The sequence below is a fragment of the Danio aesculapii genome, chromosome 18, assembly GCF_903798145.1.
Source record: "Danio aesculapii chromosome 18, fDanAes4.1, whole genome shotgun sequence".
NCBI classification, from domain to species: Eukaryota; Metazoa; Chordata; class Actinopteri; order Cypriniformes; family Danionidae; genus Danio; species Danio aesculapii.
In genome coordinates, this window is record NC_079452.1 from 52,173,678 (window position 1) to 52,196,138 (window position 22,461).

General features: G+C 35.2%; 2 protein-coding genes across 2 annotated transcripts in view; one reads left to right on the forward strand and one right to left on the reverse strand.

Annotated features, from left to right (window-relative positions):
- Nucleotides 1–290: 290 nt before the first annotated feature.
- On the forward strand, nt 291–2,591 carry si:dkeyp-59c12.1 (Ras-related and estrogen-regulated growth inhibitor-like protein). The gene is made up of 4 exons (XM_056478531.1): nt 291–406; nt 508–561; nt 641–717; nt 1,408–2,591. The coding sequence occupies exons 1-4, from the start codon at nt 334–336 to the stop codon at nt 1,831–1,833; spliced, it is 630 nt and encodes a 209-aa protein (XP_056334506.1). The 5' UTR covers nt 291–333; the 3' UTR covers nt 1,834–2,591.
- A 3,820-nt stretch (nt 2,592–6,411) lies between these two features.
- The window catches only part of plin1 (perilipin 1), a 39,671-nt gene continuing 23,621 nt past the window's right edge, over nt 6,412–22,461 (reverse strand). Inside the window, exon 8 of the mRNA XM_056478600.1 lies at nt 6,412–6,952. Coding sequence (XP_056334575.1) covers nt 6,572–6,952 — 381 coding nt within the window. The 3' untranslated portion in view covers nt 6,412–6,571. The remainder of the gene's footprint in view (nt 6,953–22,461) is intronic.

Genomic DNA, 22,461 nt, shown 5'->3' on the forward strand with positions numbered 1-22,461 from the left:
ACTCATGCCATCTTGTGGACTTAAACAGGTTACATTTATGACAAAAAAAATCTATGTAAACAAAAGACAGTAATAAAAAAACTACAGTATTCACACTTCAGATTAAGAAAAACATGAAAACTAAATTCAAGAATTTAACTTGCAACCGCTTGCAACATGATCTGCTCTTCCAGGAGTTCATGAAACTAATACTCTTTTATGAAACTTACCGGCGGTGCATCGTCACATCATCATCACGGGAGCGAGCACGTCTAAGCTCCGCCTTCTCCTCAACCTTGTTGACAGCTGCGGAGACGCGCCAGATCATTCTCTCGCAGCATCTCTCTAAACAACATGACTGGACTAAACGGACAGAGAATGGACGCAAACGTCGTTGTTCTCGGTACTGACAATGTTGGAAAATCTGGTGAGTTTATGAACTAGCAATTATGACATGCATGCGTTTCTACTTTTTGTTCAGCTTTTCTCACTTAAGTAACGTTTATGATCGCAACTTTTGTTTTGCAGCTCTCATTGTCCGGCTCCTGACTCGCAGATTCATTGGAGAATATGGAGATATCGGTAAGTAGTTTATTCACTGGCTAACTTACAAGTTTTCTATTTATTTTTTATATTTCACGAAACGTTGTTTTCCCTGTAGAGTCACTTTACACTCACAATATTGTTGTGGATGGACGAGAGCAAACTCTGAATATATGGGATGCACCATATTCACAGGTGAGTAATGTTTCAGAACCTGTTTGTTATTTATATATATAAATATATATATATATATATATATATATATATATATATATATATATATATATATATATATATAAAAACAGGTAATCGCAATAATAGGTATAATATTAATAATAATAAATAAATATTACTTGGTAGAAAAAAATAACAGCAGAAACCACTGAAACCATTCTAAAATGCTGGTTTACTATCCTGGAGTTGTTGGTCTGTTGGCTACGTTTTTTGACACTTTGTCAAACTTGTCAGGCTAGTCTTTAAACCAAATTCTGTAAATCGGCTACTACAGGCTAAAAGACATTAAAACACATTAAACCAGCTAAGACCACCAAATCATTCTGCCACAATTTTTTCAATACAATTTCGAAAAATATAAAAATCATAATCTGAAATGTTATTTAAACACCCAGTGGTTATCATCTCAGCAGGCTAACAAATGCTAGAGATAATCTCCAACCAAAATATCCATACATTCTTTAGTGAATATATTAAATACTCTGGTTTAAATGCTGAATAAATACCCAGTACTTGTCTTATCAACAGCTGTAAATCAGCTGGAAAGTCTTTCATCTTTTTGCTTTTGACCAGAAGTATAAAATGCTCTTTATTAATTAACATCAGACTGTTTGAAATATTGAAATAACCCAAAGGTTGTCTTCTCGGCAGGACCCATCCTCTGAGACCTTGTTGTGTGAGAAAAGACTTCAGTGGGCAGACGGTTTGGTGCTGGTCTACAGCATTTGTGACCGAGCCAGTTTCAACACTGTCTCCAGACTCGTCCAAACAATAAAAACCACCAAGGACTTTCTTGGCTTTGAGAAGATGCCTATAGTTATAGTGGGAAACAAGAGAGACCTGCACCATCGCCGTACAGTGCTCAGCGAGGAGGGCCGGCTGCTTGCACTCTCAGCGGATTGTCAGTTTTATGAGGTCTCGGCTGCTGAGAACTACCACGGCGTCCTCATGGTTTTCCATGGGCTGGTGGATCGCATCAGAGAATCCAGGGTGTCTGTGAAGAAGTTAGCAGGCATTAAGGGAATTGTGAAGAGCATGTCTGCAGTGTTCGCCCGCAGGCGTACAGATTCACTGTGAAGCTGATGGGAGTTCTGAAAAAAAGCTTATTAGGTCTGATTCAACCTATTTTAGATCCGTTGAGAGAGATGAACCCTTGCTCTGGTTCAGGATCTCTCATGTAACTACAGCAGGACCTTCTGCTTGGGCACTTAAGAGGTTGCCCTAACAAGTCTGTCAAGGTGATGGCTTCCATTGAGAACATGTCGAATATGGGGAGCTCTCAACAAAATGCTTAAGATGCTGTGTGATAGCAGGTCATATCAAGCAAAAGTGGAGTGAAAAGTCCATTGTATGGGGAGAAATAGTATAAATAAGTCCTTTAGGGTGTGTTCACACTTGGCAAGTTTGAAGTTTTGTATAAAATAAACTGATCGATAAAATGACGCAGTTCATTTGAATAAGCGTAAATGCTGCCATCCGAAGCCTGATACATGCCAAACAAATTGACTTAGACACCTAAAAAGTGGGTCTTAGTCCACTTTTGGGTTTCACACTAGTTGTAGCTGACAAAATATCAGATACATTCTGTTAGAATATACATTAAAAACCAGTTTTGGTTTTTCCAACTAAATTAAGTTTTAAAATGTCAGTGTGGATGCTAAGTAAACAAAAAGGATTTAGGAACCATTACTGTGGTTTACATAAGATTTTGGGATCTCTAATGTGACCACAGCTGGTCTGGACCCTCTGTATGGGCAACTAAGACTGCATTTACACTAATGCAATTTTAATTTTAAAATGGCGTCTTAGACTAAAAATGTTCCTTGTCCATATTGGTGTTTTTACTACATTTAAAAAAAAACACAAACATGTCCACACTATAAAGTATAAAAACGAATGATACAGTGCTCAGCATATATAAAGTACACCCCTCACAATCTATCTTTTTAAATTCCTATTTTTAATAGGAAGTTATACAATACTATATTTGTGCATATACATTAGATTAGTCAGTACTGAAGCCAAATCTGAAGCTTATCTAACAAAATAACTTACGATAATGGTCCAAAAAGTACACCAAAATTTATATGTTCCAGAAAAATATTTAATACAAATTTTAAAAAAGAGGAAAAATCAAGAGCAGCAAAACAATTGAAAGATTTAGTTTTCTTTGCAATATTTTGCTTTGAATTAAATTTTACTGAATATGTTTAGTTACTAAAATATAATTTTAATAAATATATCTGTTTAATAAATCTGTTTTGTTTAAATGCATCAAAATACATTGCCTATATTCACTGAGAAATGGAAAAAATATAAATTTTTAAAAATGAGGTGTACTCCATTATGCTGTGCACTATATGTGACCATTCGCACCTACTGGGCACGCACATTTTGCTGGCATGCATACAAGCCATCTACCAGTTGTGTAATGGTCATATGAGAGGTAGTTGACCATTAAGGGAACAGAATAGCCCAAAAGACCAATCTGTGATCAACTGTGGATAGCATTTGTTTTTCAAAAGTTAGCATTTTAGTCAGTCTACATTGAAATGGAACACCAGTGTAAACTGGTTCCAGACTAAAACAGGTCTACAGTCCTTTTTAAGATGTTTCACTTTCACAGGTTAAATATGCTGGAGAAGTATGTTTTTTAAGATGTTAATGGACTAATGTAAACGACACCTAATAACATGGCATAATGTATGCTAAGGTTATGGCTTCCATTAACAACATGTTGAAATGGGAGAGTTAAATGGTGCAAGTTCTGTCGCAAAAATACACATATTAATAGCCTTATGCATAAAAAAATGAAAGTAAAAAAAACAATCAAATCAAACCAGTAATAATGAACCATTTTTGTTTATGGTCTGGTCCAAATAAGTCAAGATAACTGATCAAGTGTGAACCCACCCTTAATTTCCTTTGCTTAAAATAAGCATGAAAATTTTCAGTGCTTCTGCAAGTAATGGAAACAAAAAGTAAACATTATAGTGATTGTGGTAATCTATCATGAGTCACTGCTGATGCGCTGTGGTCTAAAAATATGAGTAGATGTAAAACAACATTGTCTCTCACTACATTCACATACAGAAGTCTCCCACAGTAACGGGTATTGTCATCCGAGAAGCTGTTATCAGTTCAAGGCTGACTTGCAGTTTAACTTCAATAGACTGGTTGGTGATTGCGGCTGTGTGCATTCAGATAACAGCAGAGGATGTTTTACCCAAGCTGCTTCTTTTCTGAAACTGCATGTGTTTTCTTAGAAAAAAAAACAAACAAACATGTATTGGTTTTTAGCCAACACAGTTTAGTAATTCTAATGAATGAAGACTTTTCTTAAATGCCATTGTACTGTGTAATATTACCATCAGTTGATGAATATGCTGTCTTTGTATTTAATACATTGTTAGACCAAAATTGGCAAAGTATGTAAACTTTGGTTTAAAAGATTTCAAATAAAAGCTTAAAGTGAAACAAATGCAATTAATATGTGTTTATTTGTCAACAATTTATATATATATATATATATATATATATATATATATATATATATATATATATATATATATATATATATATATATTAATATGTATTTATTGAACACAATCTTGCATTAAATGTACAGTATCATAAGTATGTATACATTTCAATCAGACACACTTTGTGACACACTGTTAATAGTGCTGTAGGGCATTGTGAAATTTAATTGTTAGGATCAATGGTATAAATTAATAATGATTTGTATTAGCATATTTAGAAATGAAATACTGTCATACACCATTTTCTTCAATAATTATGCTAAAAAATGTATTCCTGGGTTACAGAAATTAGATTTGCTATAATTGTCAAAACATTTTTAAATAGAAGCTTAAAAACACTGTCTCGTGACAATTCTCATGGTAAACTCATAAGAATTGGCGGTTATATTTAGATGATGGGCCTCCTAAATATTTCATCTTTTTCCATGAATGAGAGTATTGTCACACTACAATTAAAAAAAAATCTATGTTTTCTTTTTGTGCGTTACTGTTCAAAAGTTTGAGGTCAGTACATTGTTTTGGAAAGACATTATTATGCTGTTTATAATATCAATAATACGAAGAAAAGTTTGTTCTCTCTAAAGCAGGGGTGCCCAAACTTTTTGTTATGAAGAGCCAAAAACCAAAGTTGATTGAGGGCTGGGGGCCGAAGGTAAATTTACCAAACTCTATTACATAAAATTTCCATGAGTAATTTCCTAATTTATTTCCTAACATTTAAAAAATAACTAGAAAAAATCTAATAAAAAAAAGTCAGAATTATTAGCCCCCCCTGTATTATTTTTTTACCCCAATTTCGGTTTAACGGTGAACAGATTTCTAAACATAATAGTTTTAATAACTCATTTCTAATAACTGATTTCTTTTATCTTTGCCATGATGACAGTAAATATTATTTGACTAGATATTTTTCAAGACACTTCTATACAGCTTAAAGTGACATTTAAAGGCTTAACTAGGTTAATTAGGTTAACTAGGCAGGTTAGTGTAATTAGGCAAGTTATTGTATAATGATGGTTTGTTCGGTAGACTATCCCCAAAAAAATAGCTTAAAGGGGCTAATAATAATGACCTTAAAATGTTTTTTAAAAAATTAAAAACTTATTTTATTCTAGCCAAAAAACACTAATTTCATTGCTCTGTAAAACATAATTTGGAAAATATTTAAAAAAGAAAAAAAAATTAAAAGGGGCAAATAATTCTGACTTACAGTAAAAACTTCAACAATCCCATTGAAAGCACAATGAAGTTCAATGCTGAATACACTAAACGGCAAGCCTCATTGTTCTCTATCTGTCGAGTGACATACATTTTTGTTTCACATTTTAAAAAAATCTGATCGATTTACAAAACAAAAGAAATTTCCAAACAAACAAACAAAAGGTTACATTAAATTCGAAATGACAATCTCTGCCATAAATATTCACCCCATCAATATTCTCCCTTTCTTCTCAGATGGGATAGTGTGCCAAATTAAAGGTTAGCATGGGTCAACATTTGCCCGCAGGCCCTACTTTGGGATTCTCTATTGTAAAGGATTATTTCATACTGGAATAAGCATACTGAAAATTCAGATTAGCATTTTTTTTTTTAGCAATTTTACATTCTTCATTCATAAAATCTTATAGACCTCAGATTGTTGAACAACAATGCATATCAAGTGATTTATGAACACAACAAACATCATCATAGACAATAATTGCAAAGTCACAATTCATAGCCACCATATATGACCCTGGTTCTATGTTCCACGAGAAATTGCCAAAAATTCATTGCATGGCTCAAAATGATTGATTAGGCCAAACACCATTAGATTATTAAGTAATGATCATATTACATGAAGATATCTGATAAATGTTCTACTGTAAATATAACAAAACTTAGATTAGTAATATGCATTGCTAAGAACTTAGACAGTTTAAAAAAAAGTCAATATTTTGATTTGTTAAATCCTAAAGCTCCAAATACCTCAAACAAATAATGTCCTATCCTAACAAACTATACATGAATGGAAAGCTTAGTATTTAGCTTTCAGATGATATATAAATCCTGATTTAAATAAATTACACAACTTTTTAAGATTCATAAAAAGGTTTTATGGTGCTAGGGTCACATATAATTACTGTAAATGTAGGTAAATGACTGTTAACTTTAACATCTGGTAAAAGTGATGATGTAACGCACTGCCAGGACTCATAACAATCCTAACCTGGTCATGACTTTTTAAAAGAACACTCACAGCGGGCATATAACTGGCTCTCTCCTTTCTATTCTCACTCTAAAGTAACGGTGGCACTCCTGCTGTTTTGAATAGTGCGAATATATGAAGAGGAGGAAGAGATTTGGCTGTGATCTGTCAGACTTTTCTTTCTACTGGCTCTGTGGTTGGAGACTTTCTTATTACTTCCCCCAAGAACTACTCTGTGTTGCAAAGGAATCTGTTTCATGACCTTCTTCTTTAGTTGATGGGTGTCCTCCGAAATGTCCACAGGTTCTGTAACCTTAAGAGGCTGTTTCTCAGAGTTGTCATTGCGACTGTAAATGATGTTTTCTACATTGGATTCCAGCACCAGGAAGCCACACAGACATTCCTCTGCTCCATCTTTTTCAGCAGGTTGGGAACCTCCTTCAGTCTTGGATAGTCGCCTAGGAATCTGTTATGAAAGAAAACAAAGCCATTCTTTAGTCTGCCACATGTTAAGGCTCTCAAAGGTAGAAGCGATTATGGTATTTGGGAGTCAACTACTGTTCATTCACGCAAATACATAAACCATAGTATGCCACAAACAAAAAGAGCTTCACAAAATACAAAATCAGGCCAAAATTAAATTTTAATTTGGATCAGATTGTCAGAGGGAACTTTCTGGAAAAGTTTGTTTATGGTGGTAAACCTTTGAATCACCGTTGGTCTGTGTTGATTATGTACTGTAATATGCAGGTGTGGCTTTAAGGCTCTGCCTGCAATGACATCAATTTCCAGCAATCTTTTTTGTTCAAAACAGTTCATTTTGGAATTTAAAACAGCTTTTCAATGTAATTTGGTCGATAATCAAGTAGTTTATGTGATTATGATGTATTAAGTGTAACAGTATAATTACCTTAAAGTGAATCAAGACTTGTATGCTTTAATATAATATAAATGATGTCTCTAAATGAAATAACTGATTTTACATTATTTAAAATATCCACAGTTTTATTAATATTTTGGATTTTTGACCCTTTTTTCTTTATTGCAAAACATGAACAATAGCAAACAAAAAATTGAGGAATACAGTACTTACAATTGTTTAACATCACAAATCAATAGAGAATAAAAACTAAAAATTTATACAATTAAAGGGGATTTTTTAAATAACAAGAAATTTGTATAAGAAAATGCCATCGCATACATCCTTATACCTTTTTTTAATGTCTTTTAGGGTTTCAATATAATGCTTAAGATCAATTTTAAACCAACAAATGTTAGGTTATCATTGGACCATTTTTGTTTGTGTACATGGTACTTCCCATTTATAAATATTAACAATATAATTAATAAACAAATTTAGCTCCAAAGTTTTATTATTATTGCATATCTAAAAAAATTCTTGTAAGTTTAAATATAATATATTCAACATCAAACCAAAACATTTGGGCAGATGTGCATTCAAAAATCGATTCCTCCTCTGATTCACAAGTGCACGCAGATTCCATGTCTCTACAAAAAAGTTTGCCAACTTGTTTAACTAGATAGATTAAATGAATTAGTTTATATGTTACTTCTTTAACTTTATTGGTGAGACAGTATTTACCATCTAAGTTTCAAACTTGTTTCCATTTAATCTGCTCTTCAAGAGTTCACACTTAGCTGATGAATGATTATAAAGCTTGTTTGGCATGTTGTCCCGGGAGAGAGCCCTGAGGTCATAAGATTCTCAAGCCTGGGACTCCCTCCTGTTTGCAAGGCGAGAGGGGAGTTTGAGCTCAGGTAGATTTCGAGAACTTCCCTGCTGTAGTAGCTAATAAACAGATAGTGATTGCTAGAGATAACTACTTACTAGGAGAATGTCTATGGTGCCAATTTGGATTAGTCAATTATCTTAAGTTGCATGTTTTTGGACAGTGGGAGAAAACCAGGGAACACGGGGAAAAACCGCGTGAGCATGGGGAGAATGTGTAAACTACACACAGAAACGTCAGCTGGCTTGGTAAGGACTAGAACCAGTGACGTTTTTGCTGTGAGGCAACAGTGCTAACCACTGGGCCACCGTGTCATACATCTAGGAAAGGAGGAGGAGTAGGGGTGGAAGGGGGGATTGTTCAACATGAAGATGGCTGTTATATGGAAGTTGGGGTATTTATTGTGGCTTAGGAATCGTCTGATTGGCGAATCATAAATTGCATAATGCAGGACCAGCCGCAAGCAATCATAACCCATGATGCAGGTGATCCTCTCGAAATTGGTATATAAATAAAATTCACAAATAAGGAATTCTAAAAAAAGGTTTGAATTTAGGCAACAATGTGGTCCTGCACAAGAGCGTAGATTTGCTTTTGATATTGGTAGGGACCTAATTCGACACCAAACCCCCCATTGTAAAAATAAAATATAACTTCACATTTAAAATGTAAAGTTAATGTCTGACAAAAAGGTAGTTTAATAAAGACTTTGGTTTACTGAGGGCTTATTTGTGCATAATTACTAACTATCACATCTGAACACATTTTTTGCAAGTATAATATTGCCATTTATGCACTTAAAGCTAAAAGATGACTTTAAATACCCATTTGAAGAGTTCAGAAGCAAAAAGTGTCTTCTGAAATCTCCATTGAAAATTTTGTTTATGTTGAGCTATTTCACTTTGAAGACCACGAAAAGAACTTTTTCTTCGCCATAAAAATGAAATAGCTGAACCTACACATAGGTGATAAAAAAAATCTAAATTTTTAGAAGAAAATTTTCTGGCATTTAGAGGTTTTTGCATTTGAACTCTTCATTTTCTTTTCCTTCTCGAAGTGTGCAAACAGAACAGCACATGTTTTATTTCACACTTAAAAAAAAGAGAAAAAAACTTTAATAGATAAATAAATCAAAAAAGTTACTATTAGGGTGGACTTGTAGCAAACTTGACTCAAGTGACTGATGCTTTTCTTTGAAATGTAGCTGCTTATGTCCATGTCTCATCTGAGTTGCACAGTAAGCCTGACTAGAAAATTTCGACAAAGTATTATTTTATTTTGGAGGCGTTAAATTATTGGTGCACTGTAAAACCCAACAGTCAACTTTATCAAATGAATTGAGTGTAGTTAACTGAAAATTTAATGAAAGTTAATTCTACTCATTTGAAAAGAGTTTTCAACTCAGTAGGTAATGAGTTAACTAAATACCTCGTTACTGCAACTTAAATGGAGTAAGTTCACACTTCACAGTACTCATATAGATTAGTTTACTCAAATGGTTTGTAGCAATCGGTTTCCTCAATTGATTTGAGTTGCCTTAACTTATTGGGTTTTACAGTACTCAGTTGGTTTAAGTTCTCTTCATTTATTGGGTTTTACTGTGCTCGAATTGCTTCGTTAACTCAAATGGATTAAGTTCACAGTACTCATTAGGATTAGTTTTTGAACTTAAATGGTTTGTTACAATTGGTTTCCTCAAATGGTTTGAGTTACCTTAACTTTTTGGGTTTTACAGTGTGGAGACATTTTAATAATCTGTGGATATTGGTGGGAACAAGTCCCCTCCCCTCCGTCCATCCTAATTCTACACCCTTGGTTCTACATAACTTTTAAATGTAAAAGTTGTTAAATTTATTGTCTATAACTTTCACACCATTGATACTTGACTGATTAGTATGTAAAAGATTGGATTCAGAGGACATATTACCAGATAAGAGTTTCATATTTTGGAGTATGATGGCCACTGTTATTTTCAATGACATCAAACAGCTGCACCACTACTGCATGGTGCCCTATCTGTTTCTATTGTCAATTAATTAAAAAATGAGAATATAAAATACTACATTTTGCAGTTTTTAGATGAACAACCTCAAAAAGAGAAGCGATGTGTATATCTTCATGCAGTTTTCCTACTGATAAGAAGAGAAAAAAAGGATGAGAAGATGGCTGATGACTTTTAAAGTGTGAAATCAAAATTTTAGGCTAAGACCAACATCTCTTTGATTAAAAATGAAATCCAGCGAGTAATTTGCTTTGCACGTTGTGTCAAAACAGCTGCAGGCAGCGCCAGTGGCTCACCAAGTGCATCCATTTGATATCACACACTGCACACCTAAAATAATGGCAGCTCCCAAAGTCCAAAATACACGTAATTTTTTTAAACAATGTAAATTTCATATGAATGTTATATAAGCCTTACAAGTCTTGATACACAGGCTACTCTTTAAACAGCTTCCCATGAACACTTTTTATAAAACCAAGCTTGTGCAATTAAAAGACTTGACAGTGCTTCTTTCAATATAACACTGTAAACCTATTAGTTGTGGAATTACCAGCGGCCCCTGAAAACAGCACCAGAAAGCCACAAGTCACACAATATCTTCTTGTATGTGGACAGATATCCAGCTGCTGGAGGGCAGAGTAACTTTGGTGCCAGACCTATTGGAGTCTACTCCTTTTGTCTAGCTATTTTATGGGATCTCAAACAGTCCCAGGCCAGGGGTTAATTAGGGAGGGATGTGTCAGTCTGTGGCCAATTACAACTCTTTGTCACATTCCCTGACCTCTACTGCCTGCTCTACTATGACTGATCTTTGAGCTACAGTGAGGGCTTAAGATTCATCTCATTTAATGGATAGTTCACTCAAAAATGAAATTTTTTATTTATTATATATATATATGTATATATATATATATATATATACAGACAGGAGGTGGAGCGGTTGGCGTTATGGTGCAGATACAACAACCTGGAGCTGAACACGCTCAAAACAGTGGAGATGATAGTGGACTTCAGGAGAAACCCCCCTGCACTCCCCCCACTCACCATCATGAACAGCACTGTGGCTGCAGTAGAGTCATTCAGGTTCCTGGGCACCACCATCTCTCAGGATCTGAAGTGGGACATTCATATAGACTCTTTTGTGAAGAAAGCCCAGCAGAGACTGTACTTCCTTCGTCAGCTGAGGAAGTTCAACCTGCCACAGGAGCTACTCGTACAGTTCTACTCAGCTGTCGTCCAATCCATCCTCTGCACTTCAATCACCGTCTGGTTCGGCTCAGCTGCCAAAACCGACCTCCGTAGACTACAGCGAATAGTCCGGACTGCTGAACGAATCACTGGCACAACCCTTCCTACACTTCAAGAACTGTACTCTTCCAGAGTCAGTAAAAGGGCTTGCAAAATCACTCTGGACGCCTCACACCCAGCACACTACCTGTTCGAACTGTTACCATCTGGTCGGCGCTTCAGAGCACCAAGCACAAAAACAGCCAGACACAGGAAAAGTTTCTTTCCTCAGGCTGTCTCACTTATGAACAGTTAAATATTCCCCTACAGTGCAATAAATGTGCATTACTTTCTCATACGCACTTGTACACAGCACCTTATATCAATATACAATGCAATACTCTCTACATTCGCACTTGTACACAGCACCTTATAACCTGTATATTTATAACAATCTGTACATACAACTCAACATCCAGGTTTCTTCACTAACCGCATCTGTTTAATGTTTATCTTCTTTTATTATTATTAGTTTATTTTTTCAGATTTATTTTGTGTTGTCACTTGTCACTTTATGTACACTGGAAGCTTCTGTAGCCAAAACAAATTCCTTGTGTGTGTAAAGCACACTTGGCAATAAAACTGAAACTGATTCTGATATATCTATATCTATATATATATATATATATATATATATATATATATATATATATATATATATATATATATACACACACAGTTGAAGTCAGAATTATTAGCCCCTGTATTATCCCTGTTTATTTTTTCCGCAACTTTTTCAACACATTTCTAAAAATAGATTTAATAACTTATCTCTAATAACTGATTTATTATATCTTTGCCATGATGACTGTAGGCAGGTTAGAGTAATTAGGCAAGTTATTGTATAACAATGTTTTGTTCTGTAGACTATTCAAAAAATATATAGATTAAAGGGGCTAATAATTTTGACCTTAAAATGGTTTTTAAAAAATGTAAAACTGCTTTTATTCCAGCCAAAATAAAACAAAAAAGACCTTCTCCAGAAGAAAAAATATTATCAGACATACTGTGAATATATCCCTGCTCTGTTAAACATCATTTGGGAAAAATTTGAAAGAGAAAAAAAATTCAAAGGGGGGCTAACAATTCTGACTTCAACTGTTTATACAATAAACTAAATTAGAAATAAAACAACAAACAAGAAAAAAAAAATCTAAATGCAAAACCAAAACCAAACTTTGCACAAACCAAACAAAATTCAAAAATCACACACGGGGGAAAAAGACTAGAGTAATATTAAAGGCACAGGACTTGACTGGAAAAATTCTGGAACAAAACAGCAACAACAACAAAATGAATAAATAATCAGCAAAAGATCAGAGAAAGTTCTGGAAGAATAATGGGAAAAACAAAACAAAATTGTAGTCTAGGCACTGTGCTGTTTGGCACAGGGGCGGAATGGCATGGATCTGGTTAGAGCCCAGCATTTGAGCCCGAGCCCACAGCCTGTGCGTCTCAGGCCAGGGCTGGGCTACACTGAAAAAAATGATGTCGAATTCAAAGGGCACCAAGTTTACCCCTTTTTTCAGATTTAATATAAGTCTTCTGTATCTCCAGAATGTGTCTGTAAAGTTTCAACTTAAAGGGCACCTATGGTGAAAAATCTTCTTTTCAAGCTGTTTGTAGAGAAATGTGTGTAAGTATAGTGTATAAACTGTCATATTGGTATAAATATGACAGTTTATATAGTGTTTATAATATGTCATATAGTGTATAAACACACCCAGTCCTTTTTTTTCAAATTTAACAACATAAAAACGGTGGACCAATTGGAGCGGTTTTCAGATCGACTGCAACTTTACGTAGGAGTGAGGTCCCCCCGCCCACCAATATTGATTGACAGCTGTGCGCATTAACATGTCCGGTAGTCACGTGTATAATCATATCAACAAGAGAGGACGAGCGCAAAGCAACCGGGAATAAAAGGTCTGTTCAGTTCGCTAAGATCATCCATCATCATCAAACCTGATCAAGAGTGAGTTTCACAAGTTTAAAATGTTTTAAAACAGAGCAAGTGTGTAATGAATTACAGCGATTCACTTCAGATTCACTTCATCAGCACAGCCATATGTCAGAACAATTATAAAAGAAGACGCTTCAATCGCGGTTTGTGGACGTTTAATCGGGTTTTTATTTTGTACATTAACATAACAGATATCCATACAGCAGTGGATATTACCAGTATCATGTCACATATGCGTCTCTCTCTCTCTCTCTCTCTCTCTCTCTCTGTGTGTCTGCTGCGCTATGTGTGTGTATGTGTGTGTGTGTCTGCTGCGCTATGTGTGTGTGTGTGTGTGTGTATGTCAGCGCTATGTGTGTGTGTGTGTGTGTGTGTGTGTGTGTGTGTGTGTATGTGTCTGCGCTATGTGTTTGTGTCCTTGCTGTGTGTGTGCGTGAACTTTGTAATGACTTTGTGTGTGACTCATTGTTGCAATGCCACAAAAACTGCATCAAATACTGATTGTTAAAGTTCTTACTGTAGTATTTCTCACACACCTTACATGAGATCTGCTTCCTGAGGCAGCCGAGGGCGGCGATTGCTGACAGGCACGTGGGAACGGTGGGCGGGGAGGACTAGCCTTAAAGGCCCAGTACAAAAAACAGCAAAAACTTTTTTCCAGCTATAATATAGACACTTCAGACAGCTATAATAAATAATCCGATGCGTGGTTTGAGCTGAAACTTTACAAACAAATTCTGGGGAAACAAAAGACTTATATTAAATATGAAAAAAGGGGTAACCTATGTGCCCTTTAAAACACCCATCAGATTATTTATTATACCTTTTAGAAGTTTGTGATTTTTAGCTCTGAGGATCTTGTTGCTGTTTTTGTGCACTGTGCCTTTAATGCTAGTCTTCCCCGCCCACCGTTCACATGTGCCTGTCAGTGTGCCTCAATCTCTGCCCTCTGCTGCTTCAGACAACAGACAGACATGAAGGAAGCAGGTATCACGTAACGTTTGTGAGAAATACTACAGTTAGAACTTTACCAATGTTTATTTGATGCATTTGTTGTGGAGTTGCAACGATGAGTCAAACACAATGTTGTTATAAAGTTCACGCACGCACACAAATACACACACACAGACTGTGCACGCGTTTAGCTTTGCACTGTTTTTGCACGGCAAATGTGACAGGATACACGTTAATATCCACTGCTGTATGGATATCCGTTATGTTAATATACAAAATAAACCTGATTTAACGTCCACAAATCGGGATTGAAGCATCTTGTTTTATAATTGTACTGACACGTGGTTGTGGTGGTTAAGTAAAGCTGAAGTAAATCGCTGTAATTCATTACAAACTTGCACTGTTTTAAAAACATTTTAAACTTGTGAAATTCACTTTTGATCACGTTTGATGATGATTGATGATCACAGAGAGCTGAACAGATCTTTTAATCCCAGTTGCTTTGCACACATCCTGTCTTGTTGATATTATACACAATACTACAGAGACATGTTAATACGCAGCGGTCAATCAAATCGGTGGGTGGGGAAACAGCACTCCTATGTCAAGTTGTGGTCGGCCTCAAAATGTGAGGGATTTGGGTCCTATTTTAACGTCAGGAAATAAAACAAACAAAAAAAGAGACTTATTGTCTTTATATCACCCCAGTATGACTATGGACACATTATACCTACACACAGCTCTGTCCAAACAGCTTAAAAAAGATGATTTTCACGATAGGTGCCCTTTAAACAAACAAATTAAATTTAGTAATGTTCAACTTAATTTGTTTAAATTCAACCCAAATAAATGGTTTACAACCACTTAACTTAAAAACAAAAAGTAAATTCAAGGAATCATCTTTGATTATTTTTTTTTGTGTGCAAGGCTTTAGATCTGGTACAGAAGTTAGACAAACAAACAAAACAGAACTTGCACACATGCACAAACAAACTAAAAATAAAGCAGAGCCTCAAGACACAAAAACAAAACAAAACTACAGACTTGGTAAAGGATTATAGAACAGTGACTGAACACTAACGGCACAGAAATTGAAGAAGAAAGACCAAAGAAAGTTTTCGTGCAGTTTTCCGTAGCCAAACAAGAGCACCTTATCTACATCTAAAAACAAGAAGAAACGTGTGGCTTCGGCTCTTCACTGTTAACACTGTTCTGCTATCAAAGATCTTCCACTCCTGATTTTCCACTCAGTTAAACTCAAGCAGGGCCTTAAGAAACACGCAGACACAAGAGTCAACATATCTTTCCCTCGTACTGCTACTGATAAGCCTGTGAGCAAAAAAAACAAAAACAAAGAAACTCTCAGTCAAAACAGCCCAGCTATCCATACAGTGATAAGATCATTGGTGAGACGTGACTCACTTTCACAGTCTATACAAATTTTACAAACATCATTATGTGTAACAAGGTACAAAGGCAATAACCTGTTCCAAAAATGCTCCGTATGTGTTTACAAAGAACTTTCAACCAAAAATCATTTACTTCACGGGCAAATTACATAAGTATTGAATTGATGTAGTTGCATTCATTGGCTTTTGTTACATGACAGACGTCATCTTCCAGCTGCTTTCTGGGTATTGTGATATAATCATCTCTGTGCCCAGTCCTGTCTTCACACATGGGATGTCTGTACTCGTAGTCTGTGGTTAATTACAATTTCAGACCATGTTTCTTAGAAGCAAGCAGTGGGGTTTGTCCAACTGGTGGATGGATGTCTTCCAGCGAGACGCTCCTGCTGTTTTTCAAGGAATCCAAGAGTAATATGGCAAGAAGAAAAATAGAGGACTTTGAATGATTCATTATGTTTCTCATCTGGTATACACATTGCAACATTATTAATCAAGGAAGGAGATCTAAAATGTCTTTAATTACATCCTGATGATCTGCGGCAAGGATACTCGGCATATTGTGAGAAAGTTTTGCAGGCTAAAATCATTCATTAACAAGTCTGAGAAAAAATCCATGCTATTAGTGACACTGGTAGCCATAAGGTGAACTGCAGCCAATTGTGGTGACCCCAGCTATTACTTGTTGGTCTTACAACTGGGATCGAAGACAAGACTTTTGTCAGGTACTGTATTTGTGTATAAGATATTTGTGTGTGGCTGCGCATGCCTGTGTGTAATAAGCAATGTGTACAGCCATCGTGGACCAGCTATTGGTACATATAACTAACGCATTCTTTAAATAACAATAAAACGAACAAACAAAAAACTGCGCCATTGACCAAATAAATGCTGGTCTAAAGTCAATGGCTTCAATACTTGTTGGTTTGCTGTCTATTACTGTTGCCTCAAAATAGCAACATGCCAGCAATGCATCTTAACACAGTGGTCCTCAACCAATGACCTGTGGACCAGTACCGGTCCGTGGATCAATTGGTACTGGGCCACACAAGAAATCATTAACTATTTCTGTTTTATTTATTATCTGAGTCTGAACAATGTTTTCATTCATTCATTTATTCATTCATTTTCTTTTCGGCTTAATCCCTTTATTAATCTGGGTTCGCCACAGCGGAATGAACCACCAACTTATCCAGCACGTTTTACGTAGCGGATGCCCTTCCAGCTGCAACCCATCACTGGGAAACATCCATACACACTCATTCACACTCATACACTACAGACAATTTAGCTTACCCAATTCACCTGTACCACATGTTTTTGGACTTGTGGGGGAAACCGGAGCACCCAGAGTAAACTCACGCCAACAAGAGGAGACATGTAAACTCTACACAGAAATGCCAACTGACCCAGCCGGGGCTCGAAACAGCAACCTTTTTGCTGTGAGGCGATTGTGCTACCCACTGCACCACCGCGCTGCCCTGAATGATGTTTTATTTTGAAAAATCTTTTATTTTGAAAAATTACCGTATTCTCTCGGTTACTTGAGCGCCCAAATTTAACCCACAAGCAGCAAAATGAGTAAGAAACAGACGTCTTTAGAAAGTTTCTTTGCTAAGGGGAAAAGGCCCAGTGAAGGACTTGCGAACTGCCAAGGAATAGATCCACAATCCATTTGGCGAATCTACCATGTCTGTGCAAGAAGAACAACTGCTTGAGATTGCAAATGATGGCAGCCTTTTAGGTGCCGTTAGCATATAATGTAATTTCTAGAGTTCACACAAGTTCATTTATTTCCAATGGAGATGTGCACAGAACACAGAACACCCAAACACTGCAGTGCTTTGTAATTTTCTCCATAAATAAATATCAGAGTGACAGCCCTACTGAAAAAAAACTGCTTAAACCAGCCTAGGCTGGTTGGCTGGTTTTAGAGGGGTTTTGGCCATTTTCAGGCTGGTTTCCAGCCATTTCCAGCCTGGTCTTAGCTGGTCAAGCTGGGAGATGACCAGCTAAAACCAGTTTGACCAGCCTAGCCAGGCTGGGAGCCCAGCCAGGCTGGGAGCCCAGCCAAAACCAGCCAGGCTGGTCAAGCTGGTTTTAGCTGGTCATTTTCCAGCCTGACCAGCTAAGACCAGGCTGGAAATGGCTGGAAACCAGCCTGGAAATGGCCAAAACCCCTCTAAAACCAGGCTGGTCTACCAGCTAAAACCAGCCAACCAGCTTATGCTGGTTTAAGCATTTTTTTTTTTTTGTAGGGAGTGACGTTTTGTCAGCTTGTCATCCTCTGAGAAAACAGTTGATGGTCACTTAGCAATCTAAGAACCACCGCCCCTTTCCCCTCCAGTCTGCGGTAAAATTGTCAAGCTTGGTCCGCGGTGATAAAAAGGTTGGGGACCACTTCCTTGACACACTTCTTTTTTCAGACTAGCATGCACATGGGCACAAAAATGGACTCAAATGCATTTGCAATTTAAACAACGTTGCACTGGACATTGCACCAAGTATACACCGAGCCCACTGTCTGTGCGATTATGTAAACATCGTTACACAAATTGTGTAATGAACAGTTAGATCTTTATTTGTTACTGTAAAGATGCATTGCTAGACATATTACTTATTGCATAATATATCATTTAAAAAAATAAAAAAAGCCTATTTGTTAAACATTTTAAAATCATAAGTTGTCAAGACGGAGATTCGAAAGTCATTTAGTTAACTGTAAAGTTAAAGTTTCAACATAACATTTGTGTATACAGTAAGTTACACAAGGCATTTGTGAGCATTAGAGAATAAGACTCAAACCAGAATGAGTATTTAGAGTTAATTCAATGAATTTGATCATGGTCTCAAGCCTCTCTGAGCTTGATCAGATTTGAGTTTATTTTTATCCTTACAGCAGTACGCAAGAACTTATCTATACAGTTGCCTCTTGACAGTTCTTTAAGTACACAGGACACACATTCTTGCAGTGAGAACAACTAGATTATATCTGGGGGAAAAATAACAAGCTGCAGATTTATTACTTTAATCGGCTTGTCAAATCAAATCACGCAAAAATGTCTTCAAGAAGTAAACAGAAGACTTTAATTCTAGACATATCTAAATGTGATCTTGCTCTCATCCACCAATGAAATGAATTACAGAAAATGCCATTCATCAAACCATTATGCTGGGTGTTTAAAAGAAGGCATGCAGTTCTGAAAATATTTTGAAGAATGTAGCATGAACTAGATTTATGGTTGGGCTGTTAGGAAGTTAGGAACTCATACGATCTGCTTTCCCGAATAACATCTGTCCACATTTGTCAAGCCACCAAAATAACATCCAACAATCGCACTGTTAAACCCTGAATTAATCTATCTGTCTCCATATCAGCTGACTTCTCAGATGTGTGTGGTTGCCTGCCATTGTTACTTACATGTCACCCACTGACTGGGTGCACAAAAAAATGAATGAATACTATAATTTTAAAAAAAGCCATTTAAAAAAGCAAAAACATTCTGATTAAAATAATCCAAACAACACAGAGAGTCAGATTTTAAAGTCTACAAGTAAAATATAAAAGTCAGAATGAAACTCTCCCACTGTGCTCTTAGTGGAATTTGAAATATTAAATAACACTAAGAGAACACTATGGCAATCGTTTAATGACTTTCACAAGTGGAGATTTTGTTGGGGTCTGGAATGTGTGAAAATTTAGAGTTTAAATGGACCCTCGTGGTAAAAAAATAACTGTAGGAATTAAATAAACATCAGTTCCTGAACTCTCTATTGGAACCACTTGCTAATATGACTTCCAAACATATTTTTAAACATGGGCTGCATCTAAATCTCATACTTCCATAGTACTATAATACTAAATTGTCTGAATTACAGTAATGATAAAACACTAGGAAAAGTACTAGTGACATTATTCTGCTGTTATTTTAAGCATGCATATACAGTATATTATTACTTTGCTATCCCAGGCAGAAAGGACAGGATTTGTGAACGTCAGTGAAGAGACAGAATTGATACTAGATTACATGAAATTGACAACGGGCCTTCATTTCGATGTGACTAGTGTATTCAGTTTCGTGTAATTAAAATGAATAATAACAAATGTTTGCATAATTCATTTGTAAAGTTCTTCGGAAGGTTTCAGATCTCTGATTCATGACTGTGTTCGTATTTATGAACAGTTTATACATAACCATGGAGAAGTTAATATTACTTATTGCGTTTTAATATTGAGTTATATTCCTCAGAATGATAAATCACTGCCAATTTGCACTGTAAAAAATATCCGTAAATTAGCAGTTTTCCATATTTTGTGATTTCTGTTTTTATTTATTTATTTTTTTTCCCTGTTTATGTAAGATTTTGAATTGCATTATGGCACATTGGTCTTTCTTCCAACAACTTTTAACCTTCAAAAGTTAGAAAAAGTGACTTTTATGACCATTTTTAAGAGTTTAAAATGATATTTTGTCTTGGTAGGTGTTGTATATTACGCCACAAAAACCTCGTAATAAACTGACAGTACCTCTTCTGTTGTTTTATAACGTATATACGTTATAACGTATTTCTCTCTAGATTATTTCTTATACATTATATTATTTCAAACTACTAAAATGTCTATAAATTTCAACATCAAATGTCGACAAAGCAGTGATCAACATGCCATAATGCAATGCACATCTTAAATAAACAAAAAGCACTTGTGAACAGATGTATTTTTTTTGTGTGTGTGGTATCAAATCTGATATTTATGAAGTCTTTGTGAATTCAGAGGAGAGTTTTTCTGATAGGTCTGTATTAATCTATTATAGTTTTTAATAGCTTTGACAAGACATTAGATGCTATGAAATTTACTCCAATTTTTCTCTAAAATATCGTGTAGTTCAATTATTTATTTATTCAACAAAAGGGTCAATGCACAAATGTATTCAACTTTCTTCTTCTCACGAAGTCTGTTTTTTTTAAATTAAGATACTAAGATTAGCCCTCCTGTGAAAATTTGTATTATTTAAATGTTTTTCCTAAGTGTTGCTTTTTTCCGCAACACATTTTAAACACAGTTTTAATAACTAAACAAATCTAATAACTTATTTCTTTTGTCTTTTCCATGATTACACTATATATACTATTAATCAGCTTGAAGTGCAATATTAAGACTTAACTAGGTTATTGTTTACTAGAAACGTTTAATCAGAAAAAAATAGAGGACTAACAATATAGGACTTTCTTCATATTGATCATATATTTATCTTCATATCTTTATCTGCTCTGTATCTGTAAATATTTGAATAATAGTTACAATTTTAAAGGAGGGCAAATATTTTTGCCTTTAAATTTACAAAGTAGTCAACATTTAAAGTGGATCAAAAATAATTTTCAAAATTGTCCTAAAACCTCAATAGGTGTTGCTCAATAGTTTTAAGACAACTTTGACGAAAGAAGATGATTCACTTGACTACTGTATATACACAGTGTATTTGAGCTATGTTTCAAATATAACATAAATACATATATAAGTGCTTTTAAACTGAGATATGTTTTCAACACATTTAAAATATATAATTACTACTACAGGCTTCAGTGTCAAATAGTTCATTCGATTAGTTCAAACTATTCAAATATGAGAAAAAAATTCTTAATATTGTAAGCAGTTCACTGAGTGAAACTTTGATTAGCAAGATCCATTCGTTATTAGAACAGTTAAGGAGCAACATTTACTTAAAATATAAATCTTTTATAACTTTGCATTTGAATCCTTGCTACAACAGAAACAGAATGTATTACTCAACCACAATTAATTTATACTTAATTAATTAAGTTAAAATACCTAGTCTGACTCAATTGTACTTTTTAATATTACAGTAGTACACAAAACCAGAAGGGAACAGTAGCTTCTCATCTGCCTGCTAAAACACTCAGATCTAATATGCAGATGAGCTCCACCTCTTCTGTTTTTGATCAGATCCTCATGTGGGCATCTGCTCTTCACACAACACTTCACAAAAGCCTGAAGAACATGTTTGCACATGTGCTTGTACTTTGATTAATAATACACCCCCCTCCTTAAATTTAAATAATTTTAAGATGCCTTTAACAATAAACAATGAACCAGCTGAGACCATTTCACCCTTACAAGTTTTACTGGCATTGAAATATTACTTCTCTGAAAGAAAACAAATTGAAACTGATTCGCACTAATGAACAAGTACAAGTTTAGAATGCAAACTGGCTGAAATGGATAGCCTGCCAAAACAACCTTTTTTTCAGTGGATTAATTTGCTCAAATTAATTGTTCACTTAAAGAATAACAATGACTGCTAGCAAAATAAACATTGTAAATTTTGATTCTACACACATGGATTTAACTAGTTGCTTATAAGTATGTCTATTATTCACCTATTGGCTATTTATTAATATTTATAAATTACATTTTCTACTTGATTATTTTCTACATTCCTAATCCAACCCAATACCTAAACATAACTACAGTGTACTCTACTAACTATAAATAAGCAGCAAATTAAGAATCCATTTAGGCAAAAAGTTAATTGTTTGTTAATAGTGAGAATTAAGCCTTAAAATAAAGTGGGAGTATAATGTGTTATAATA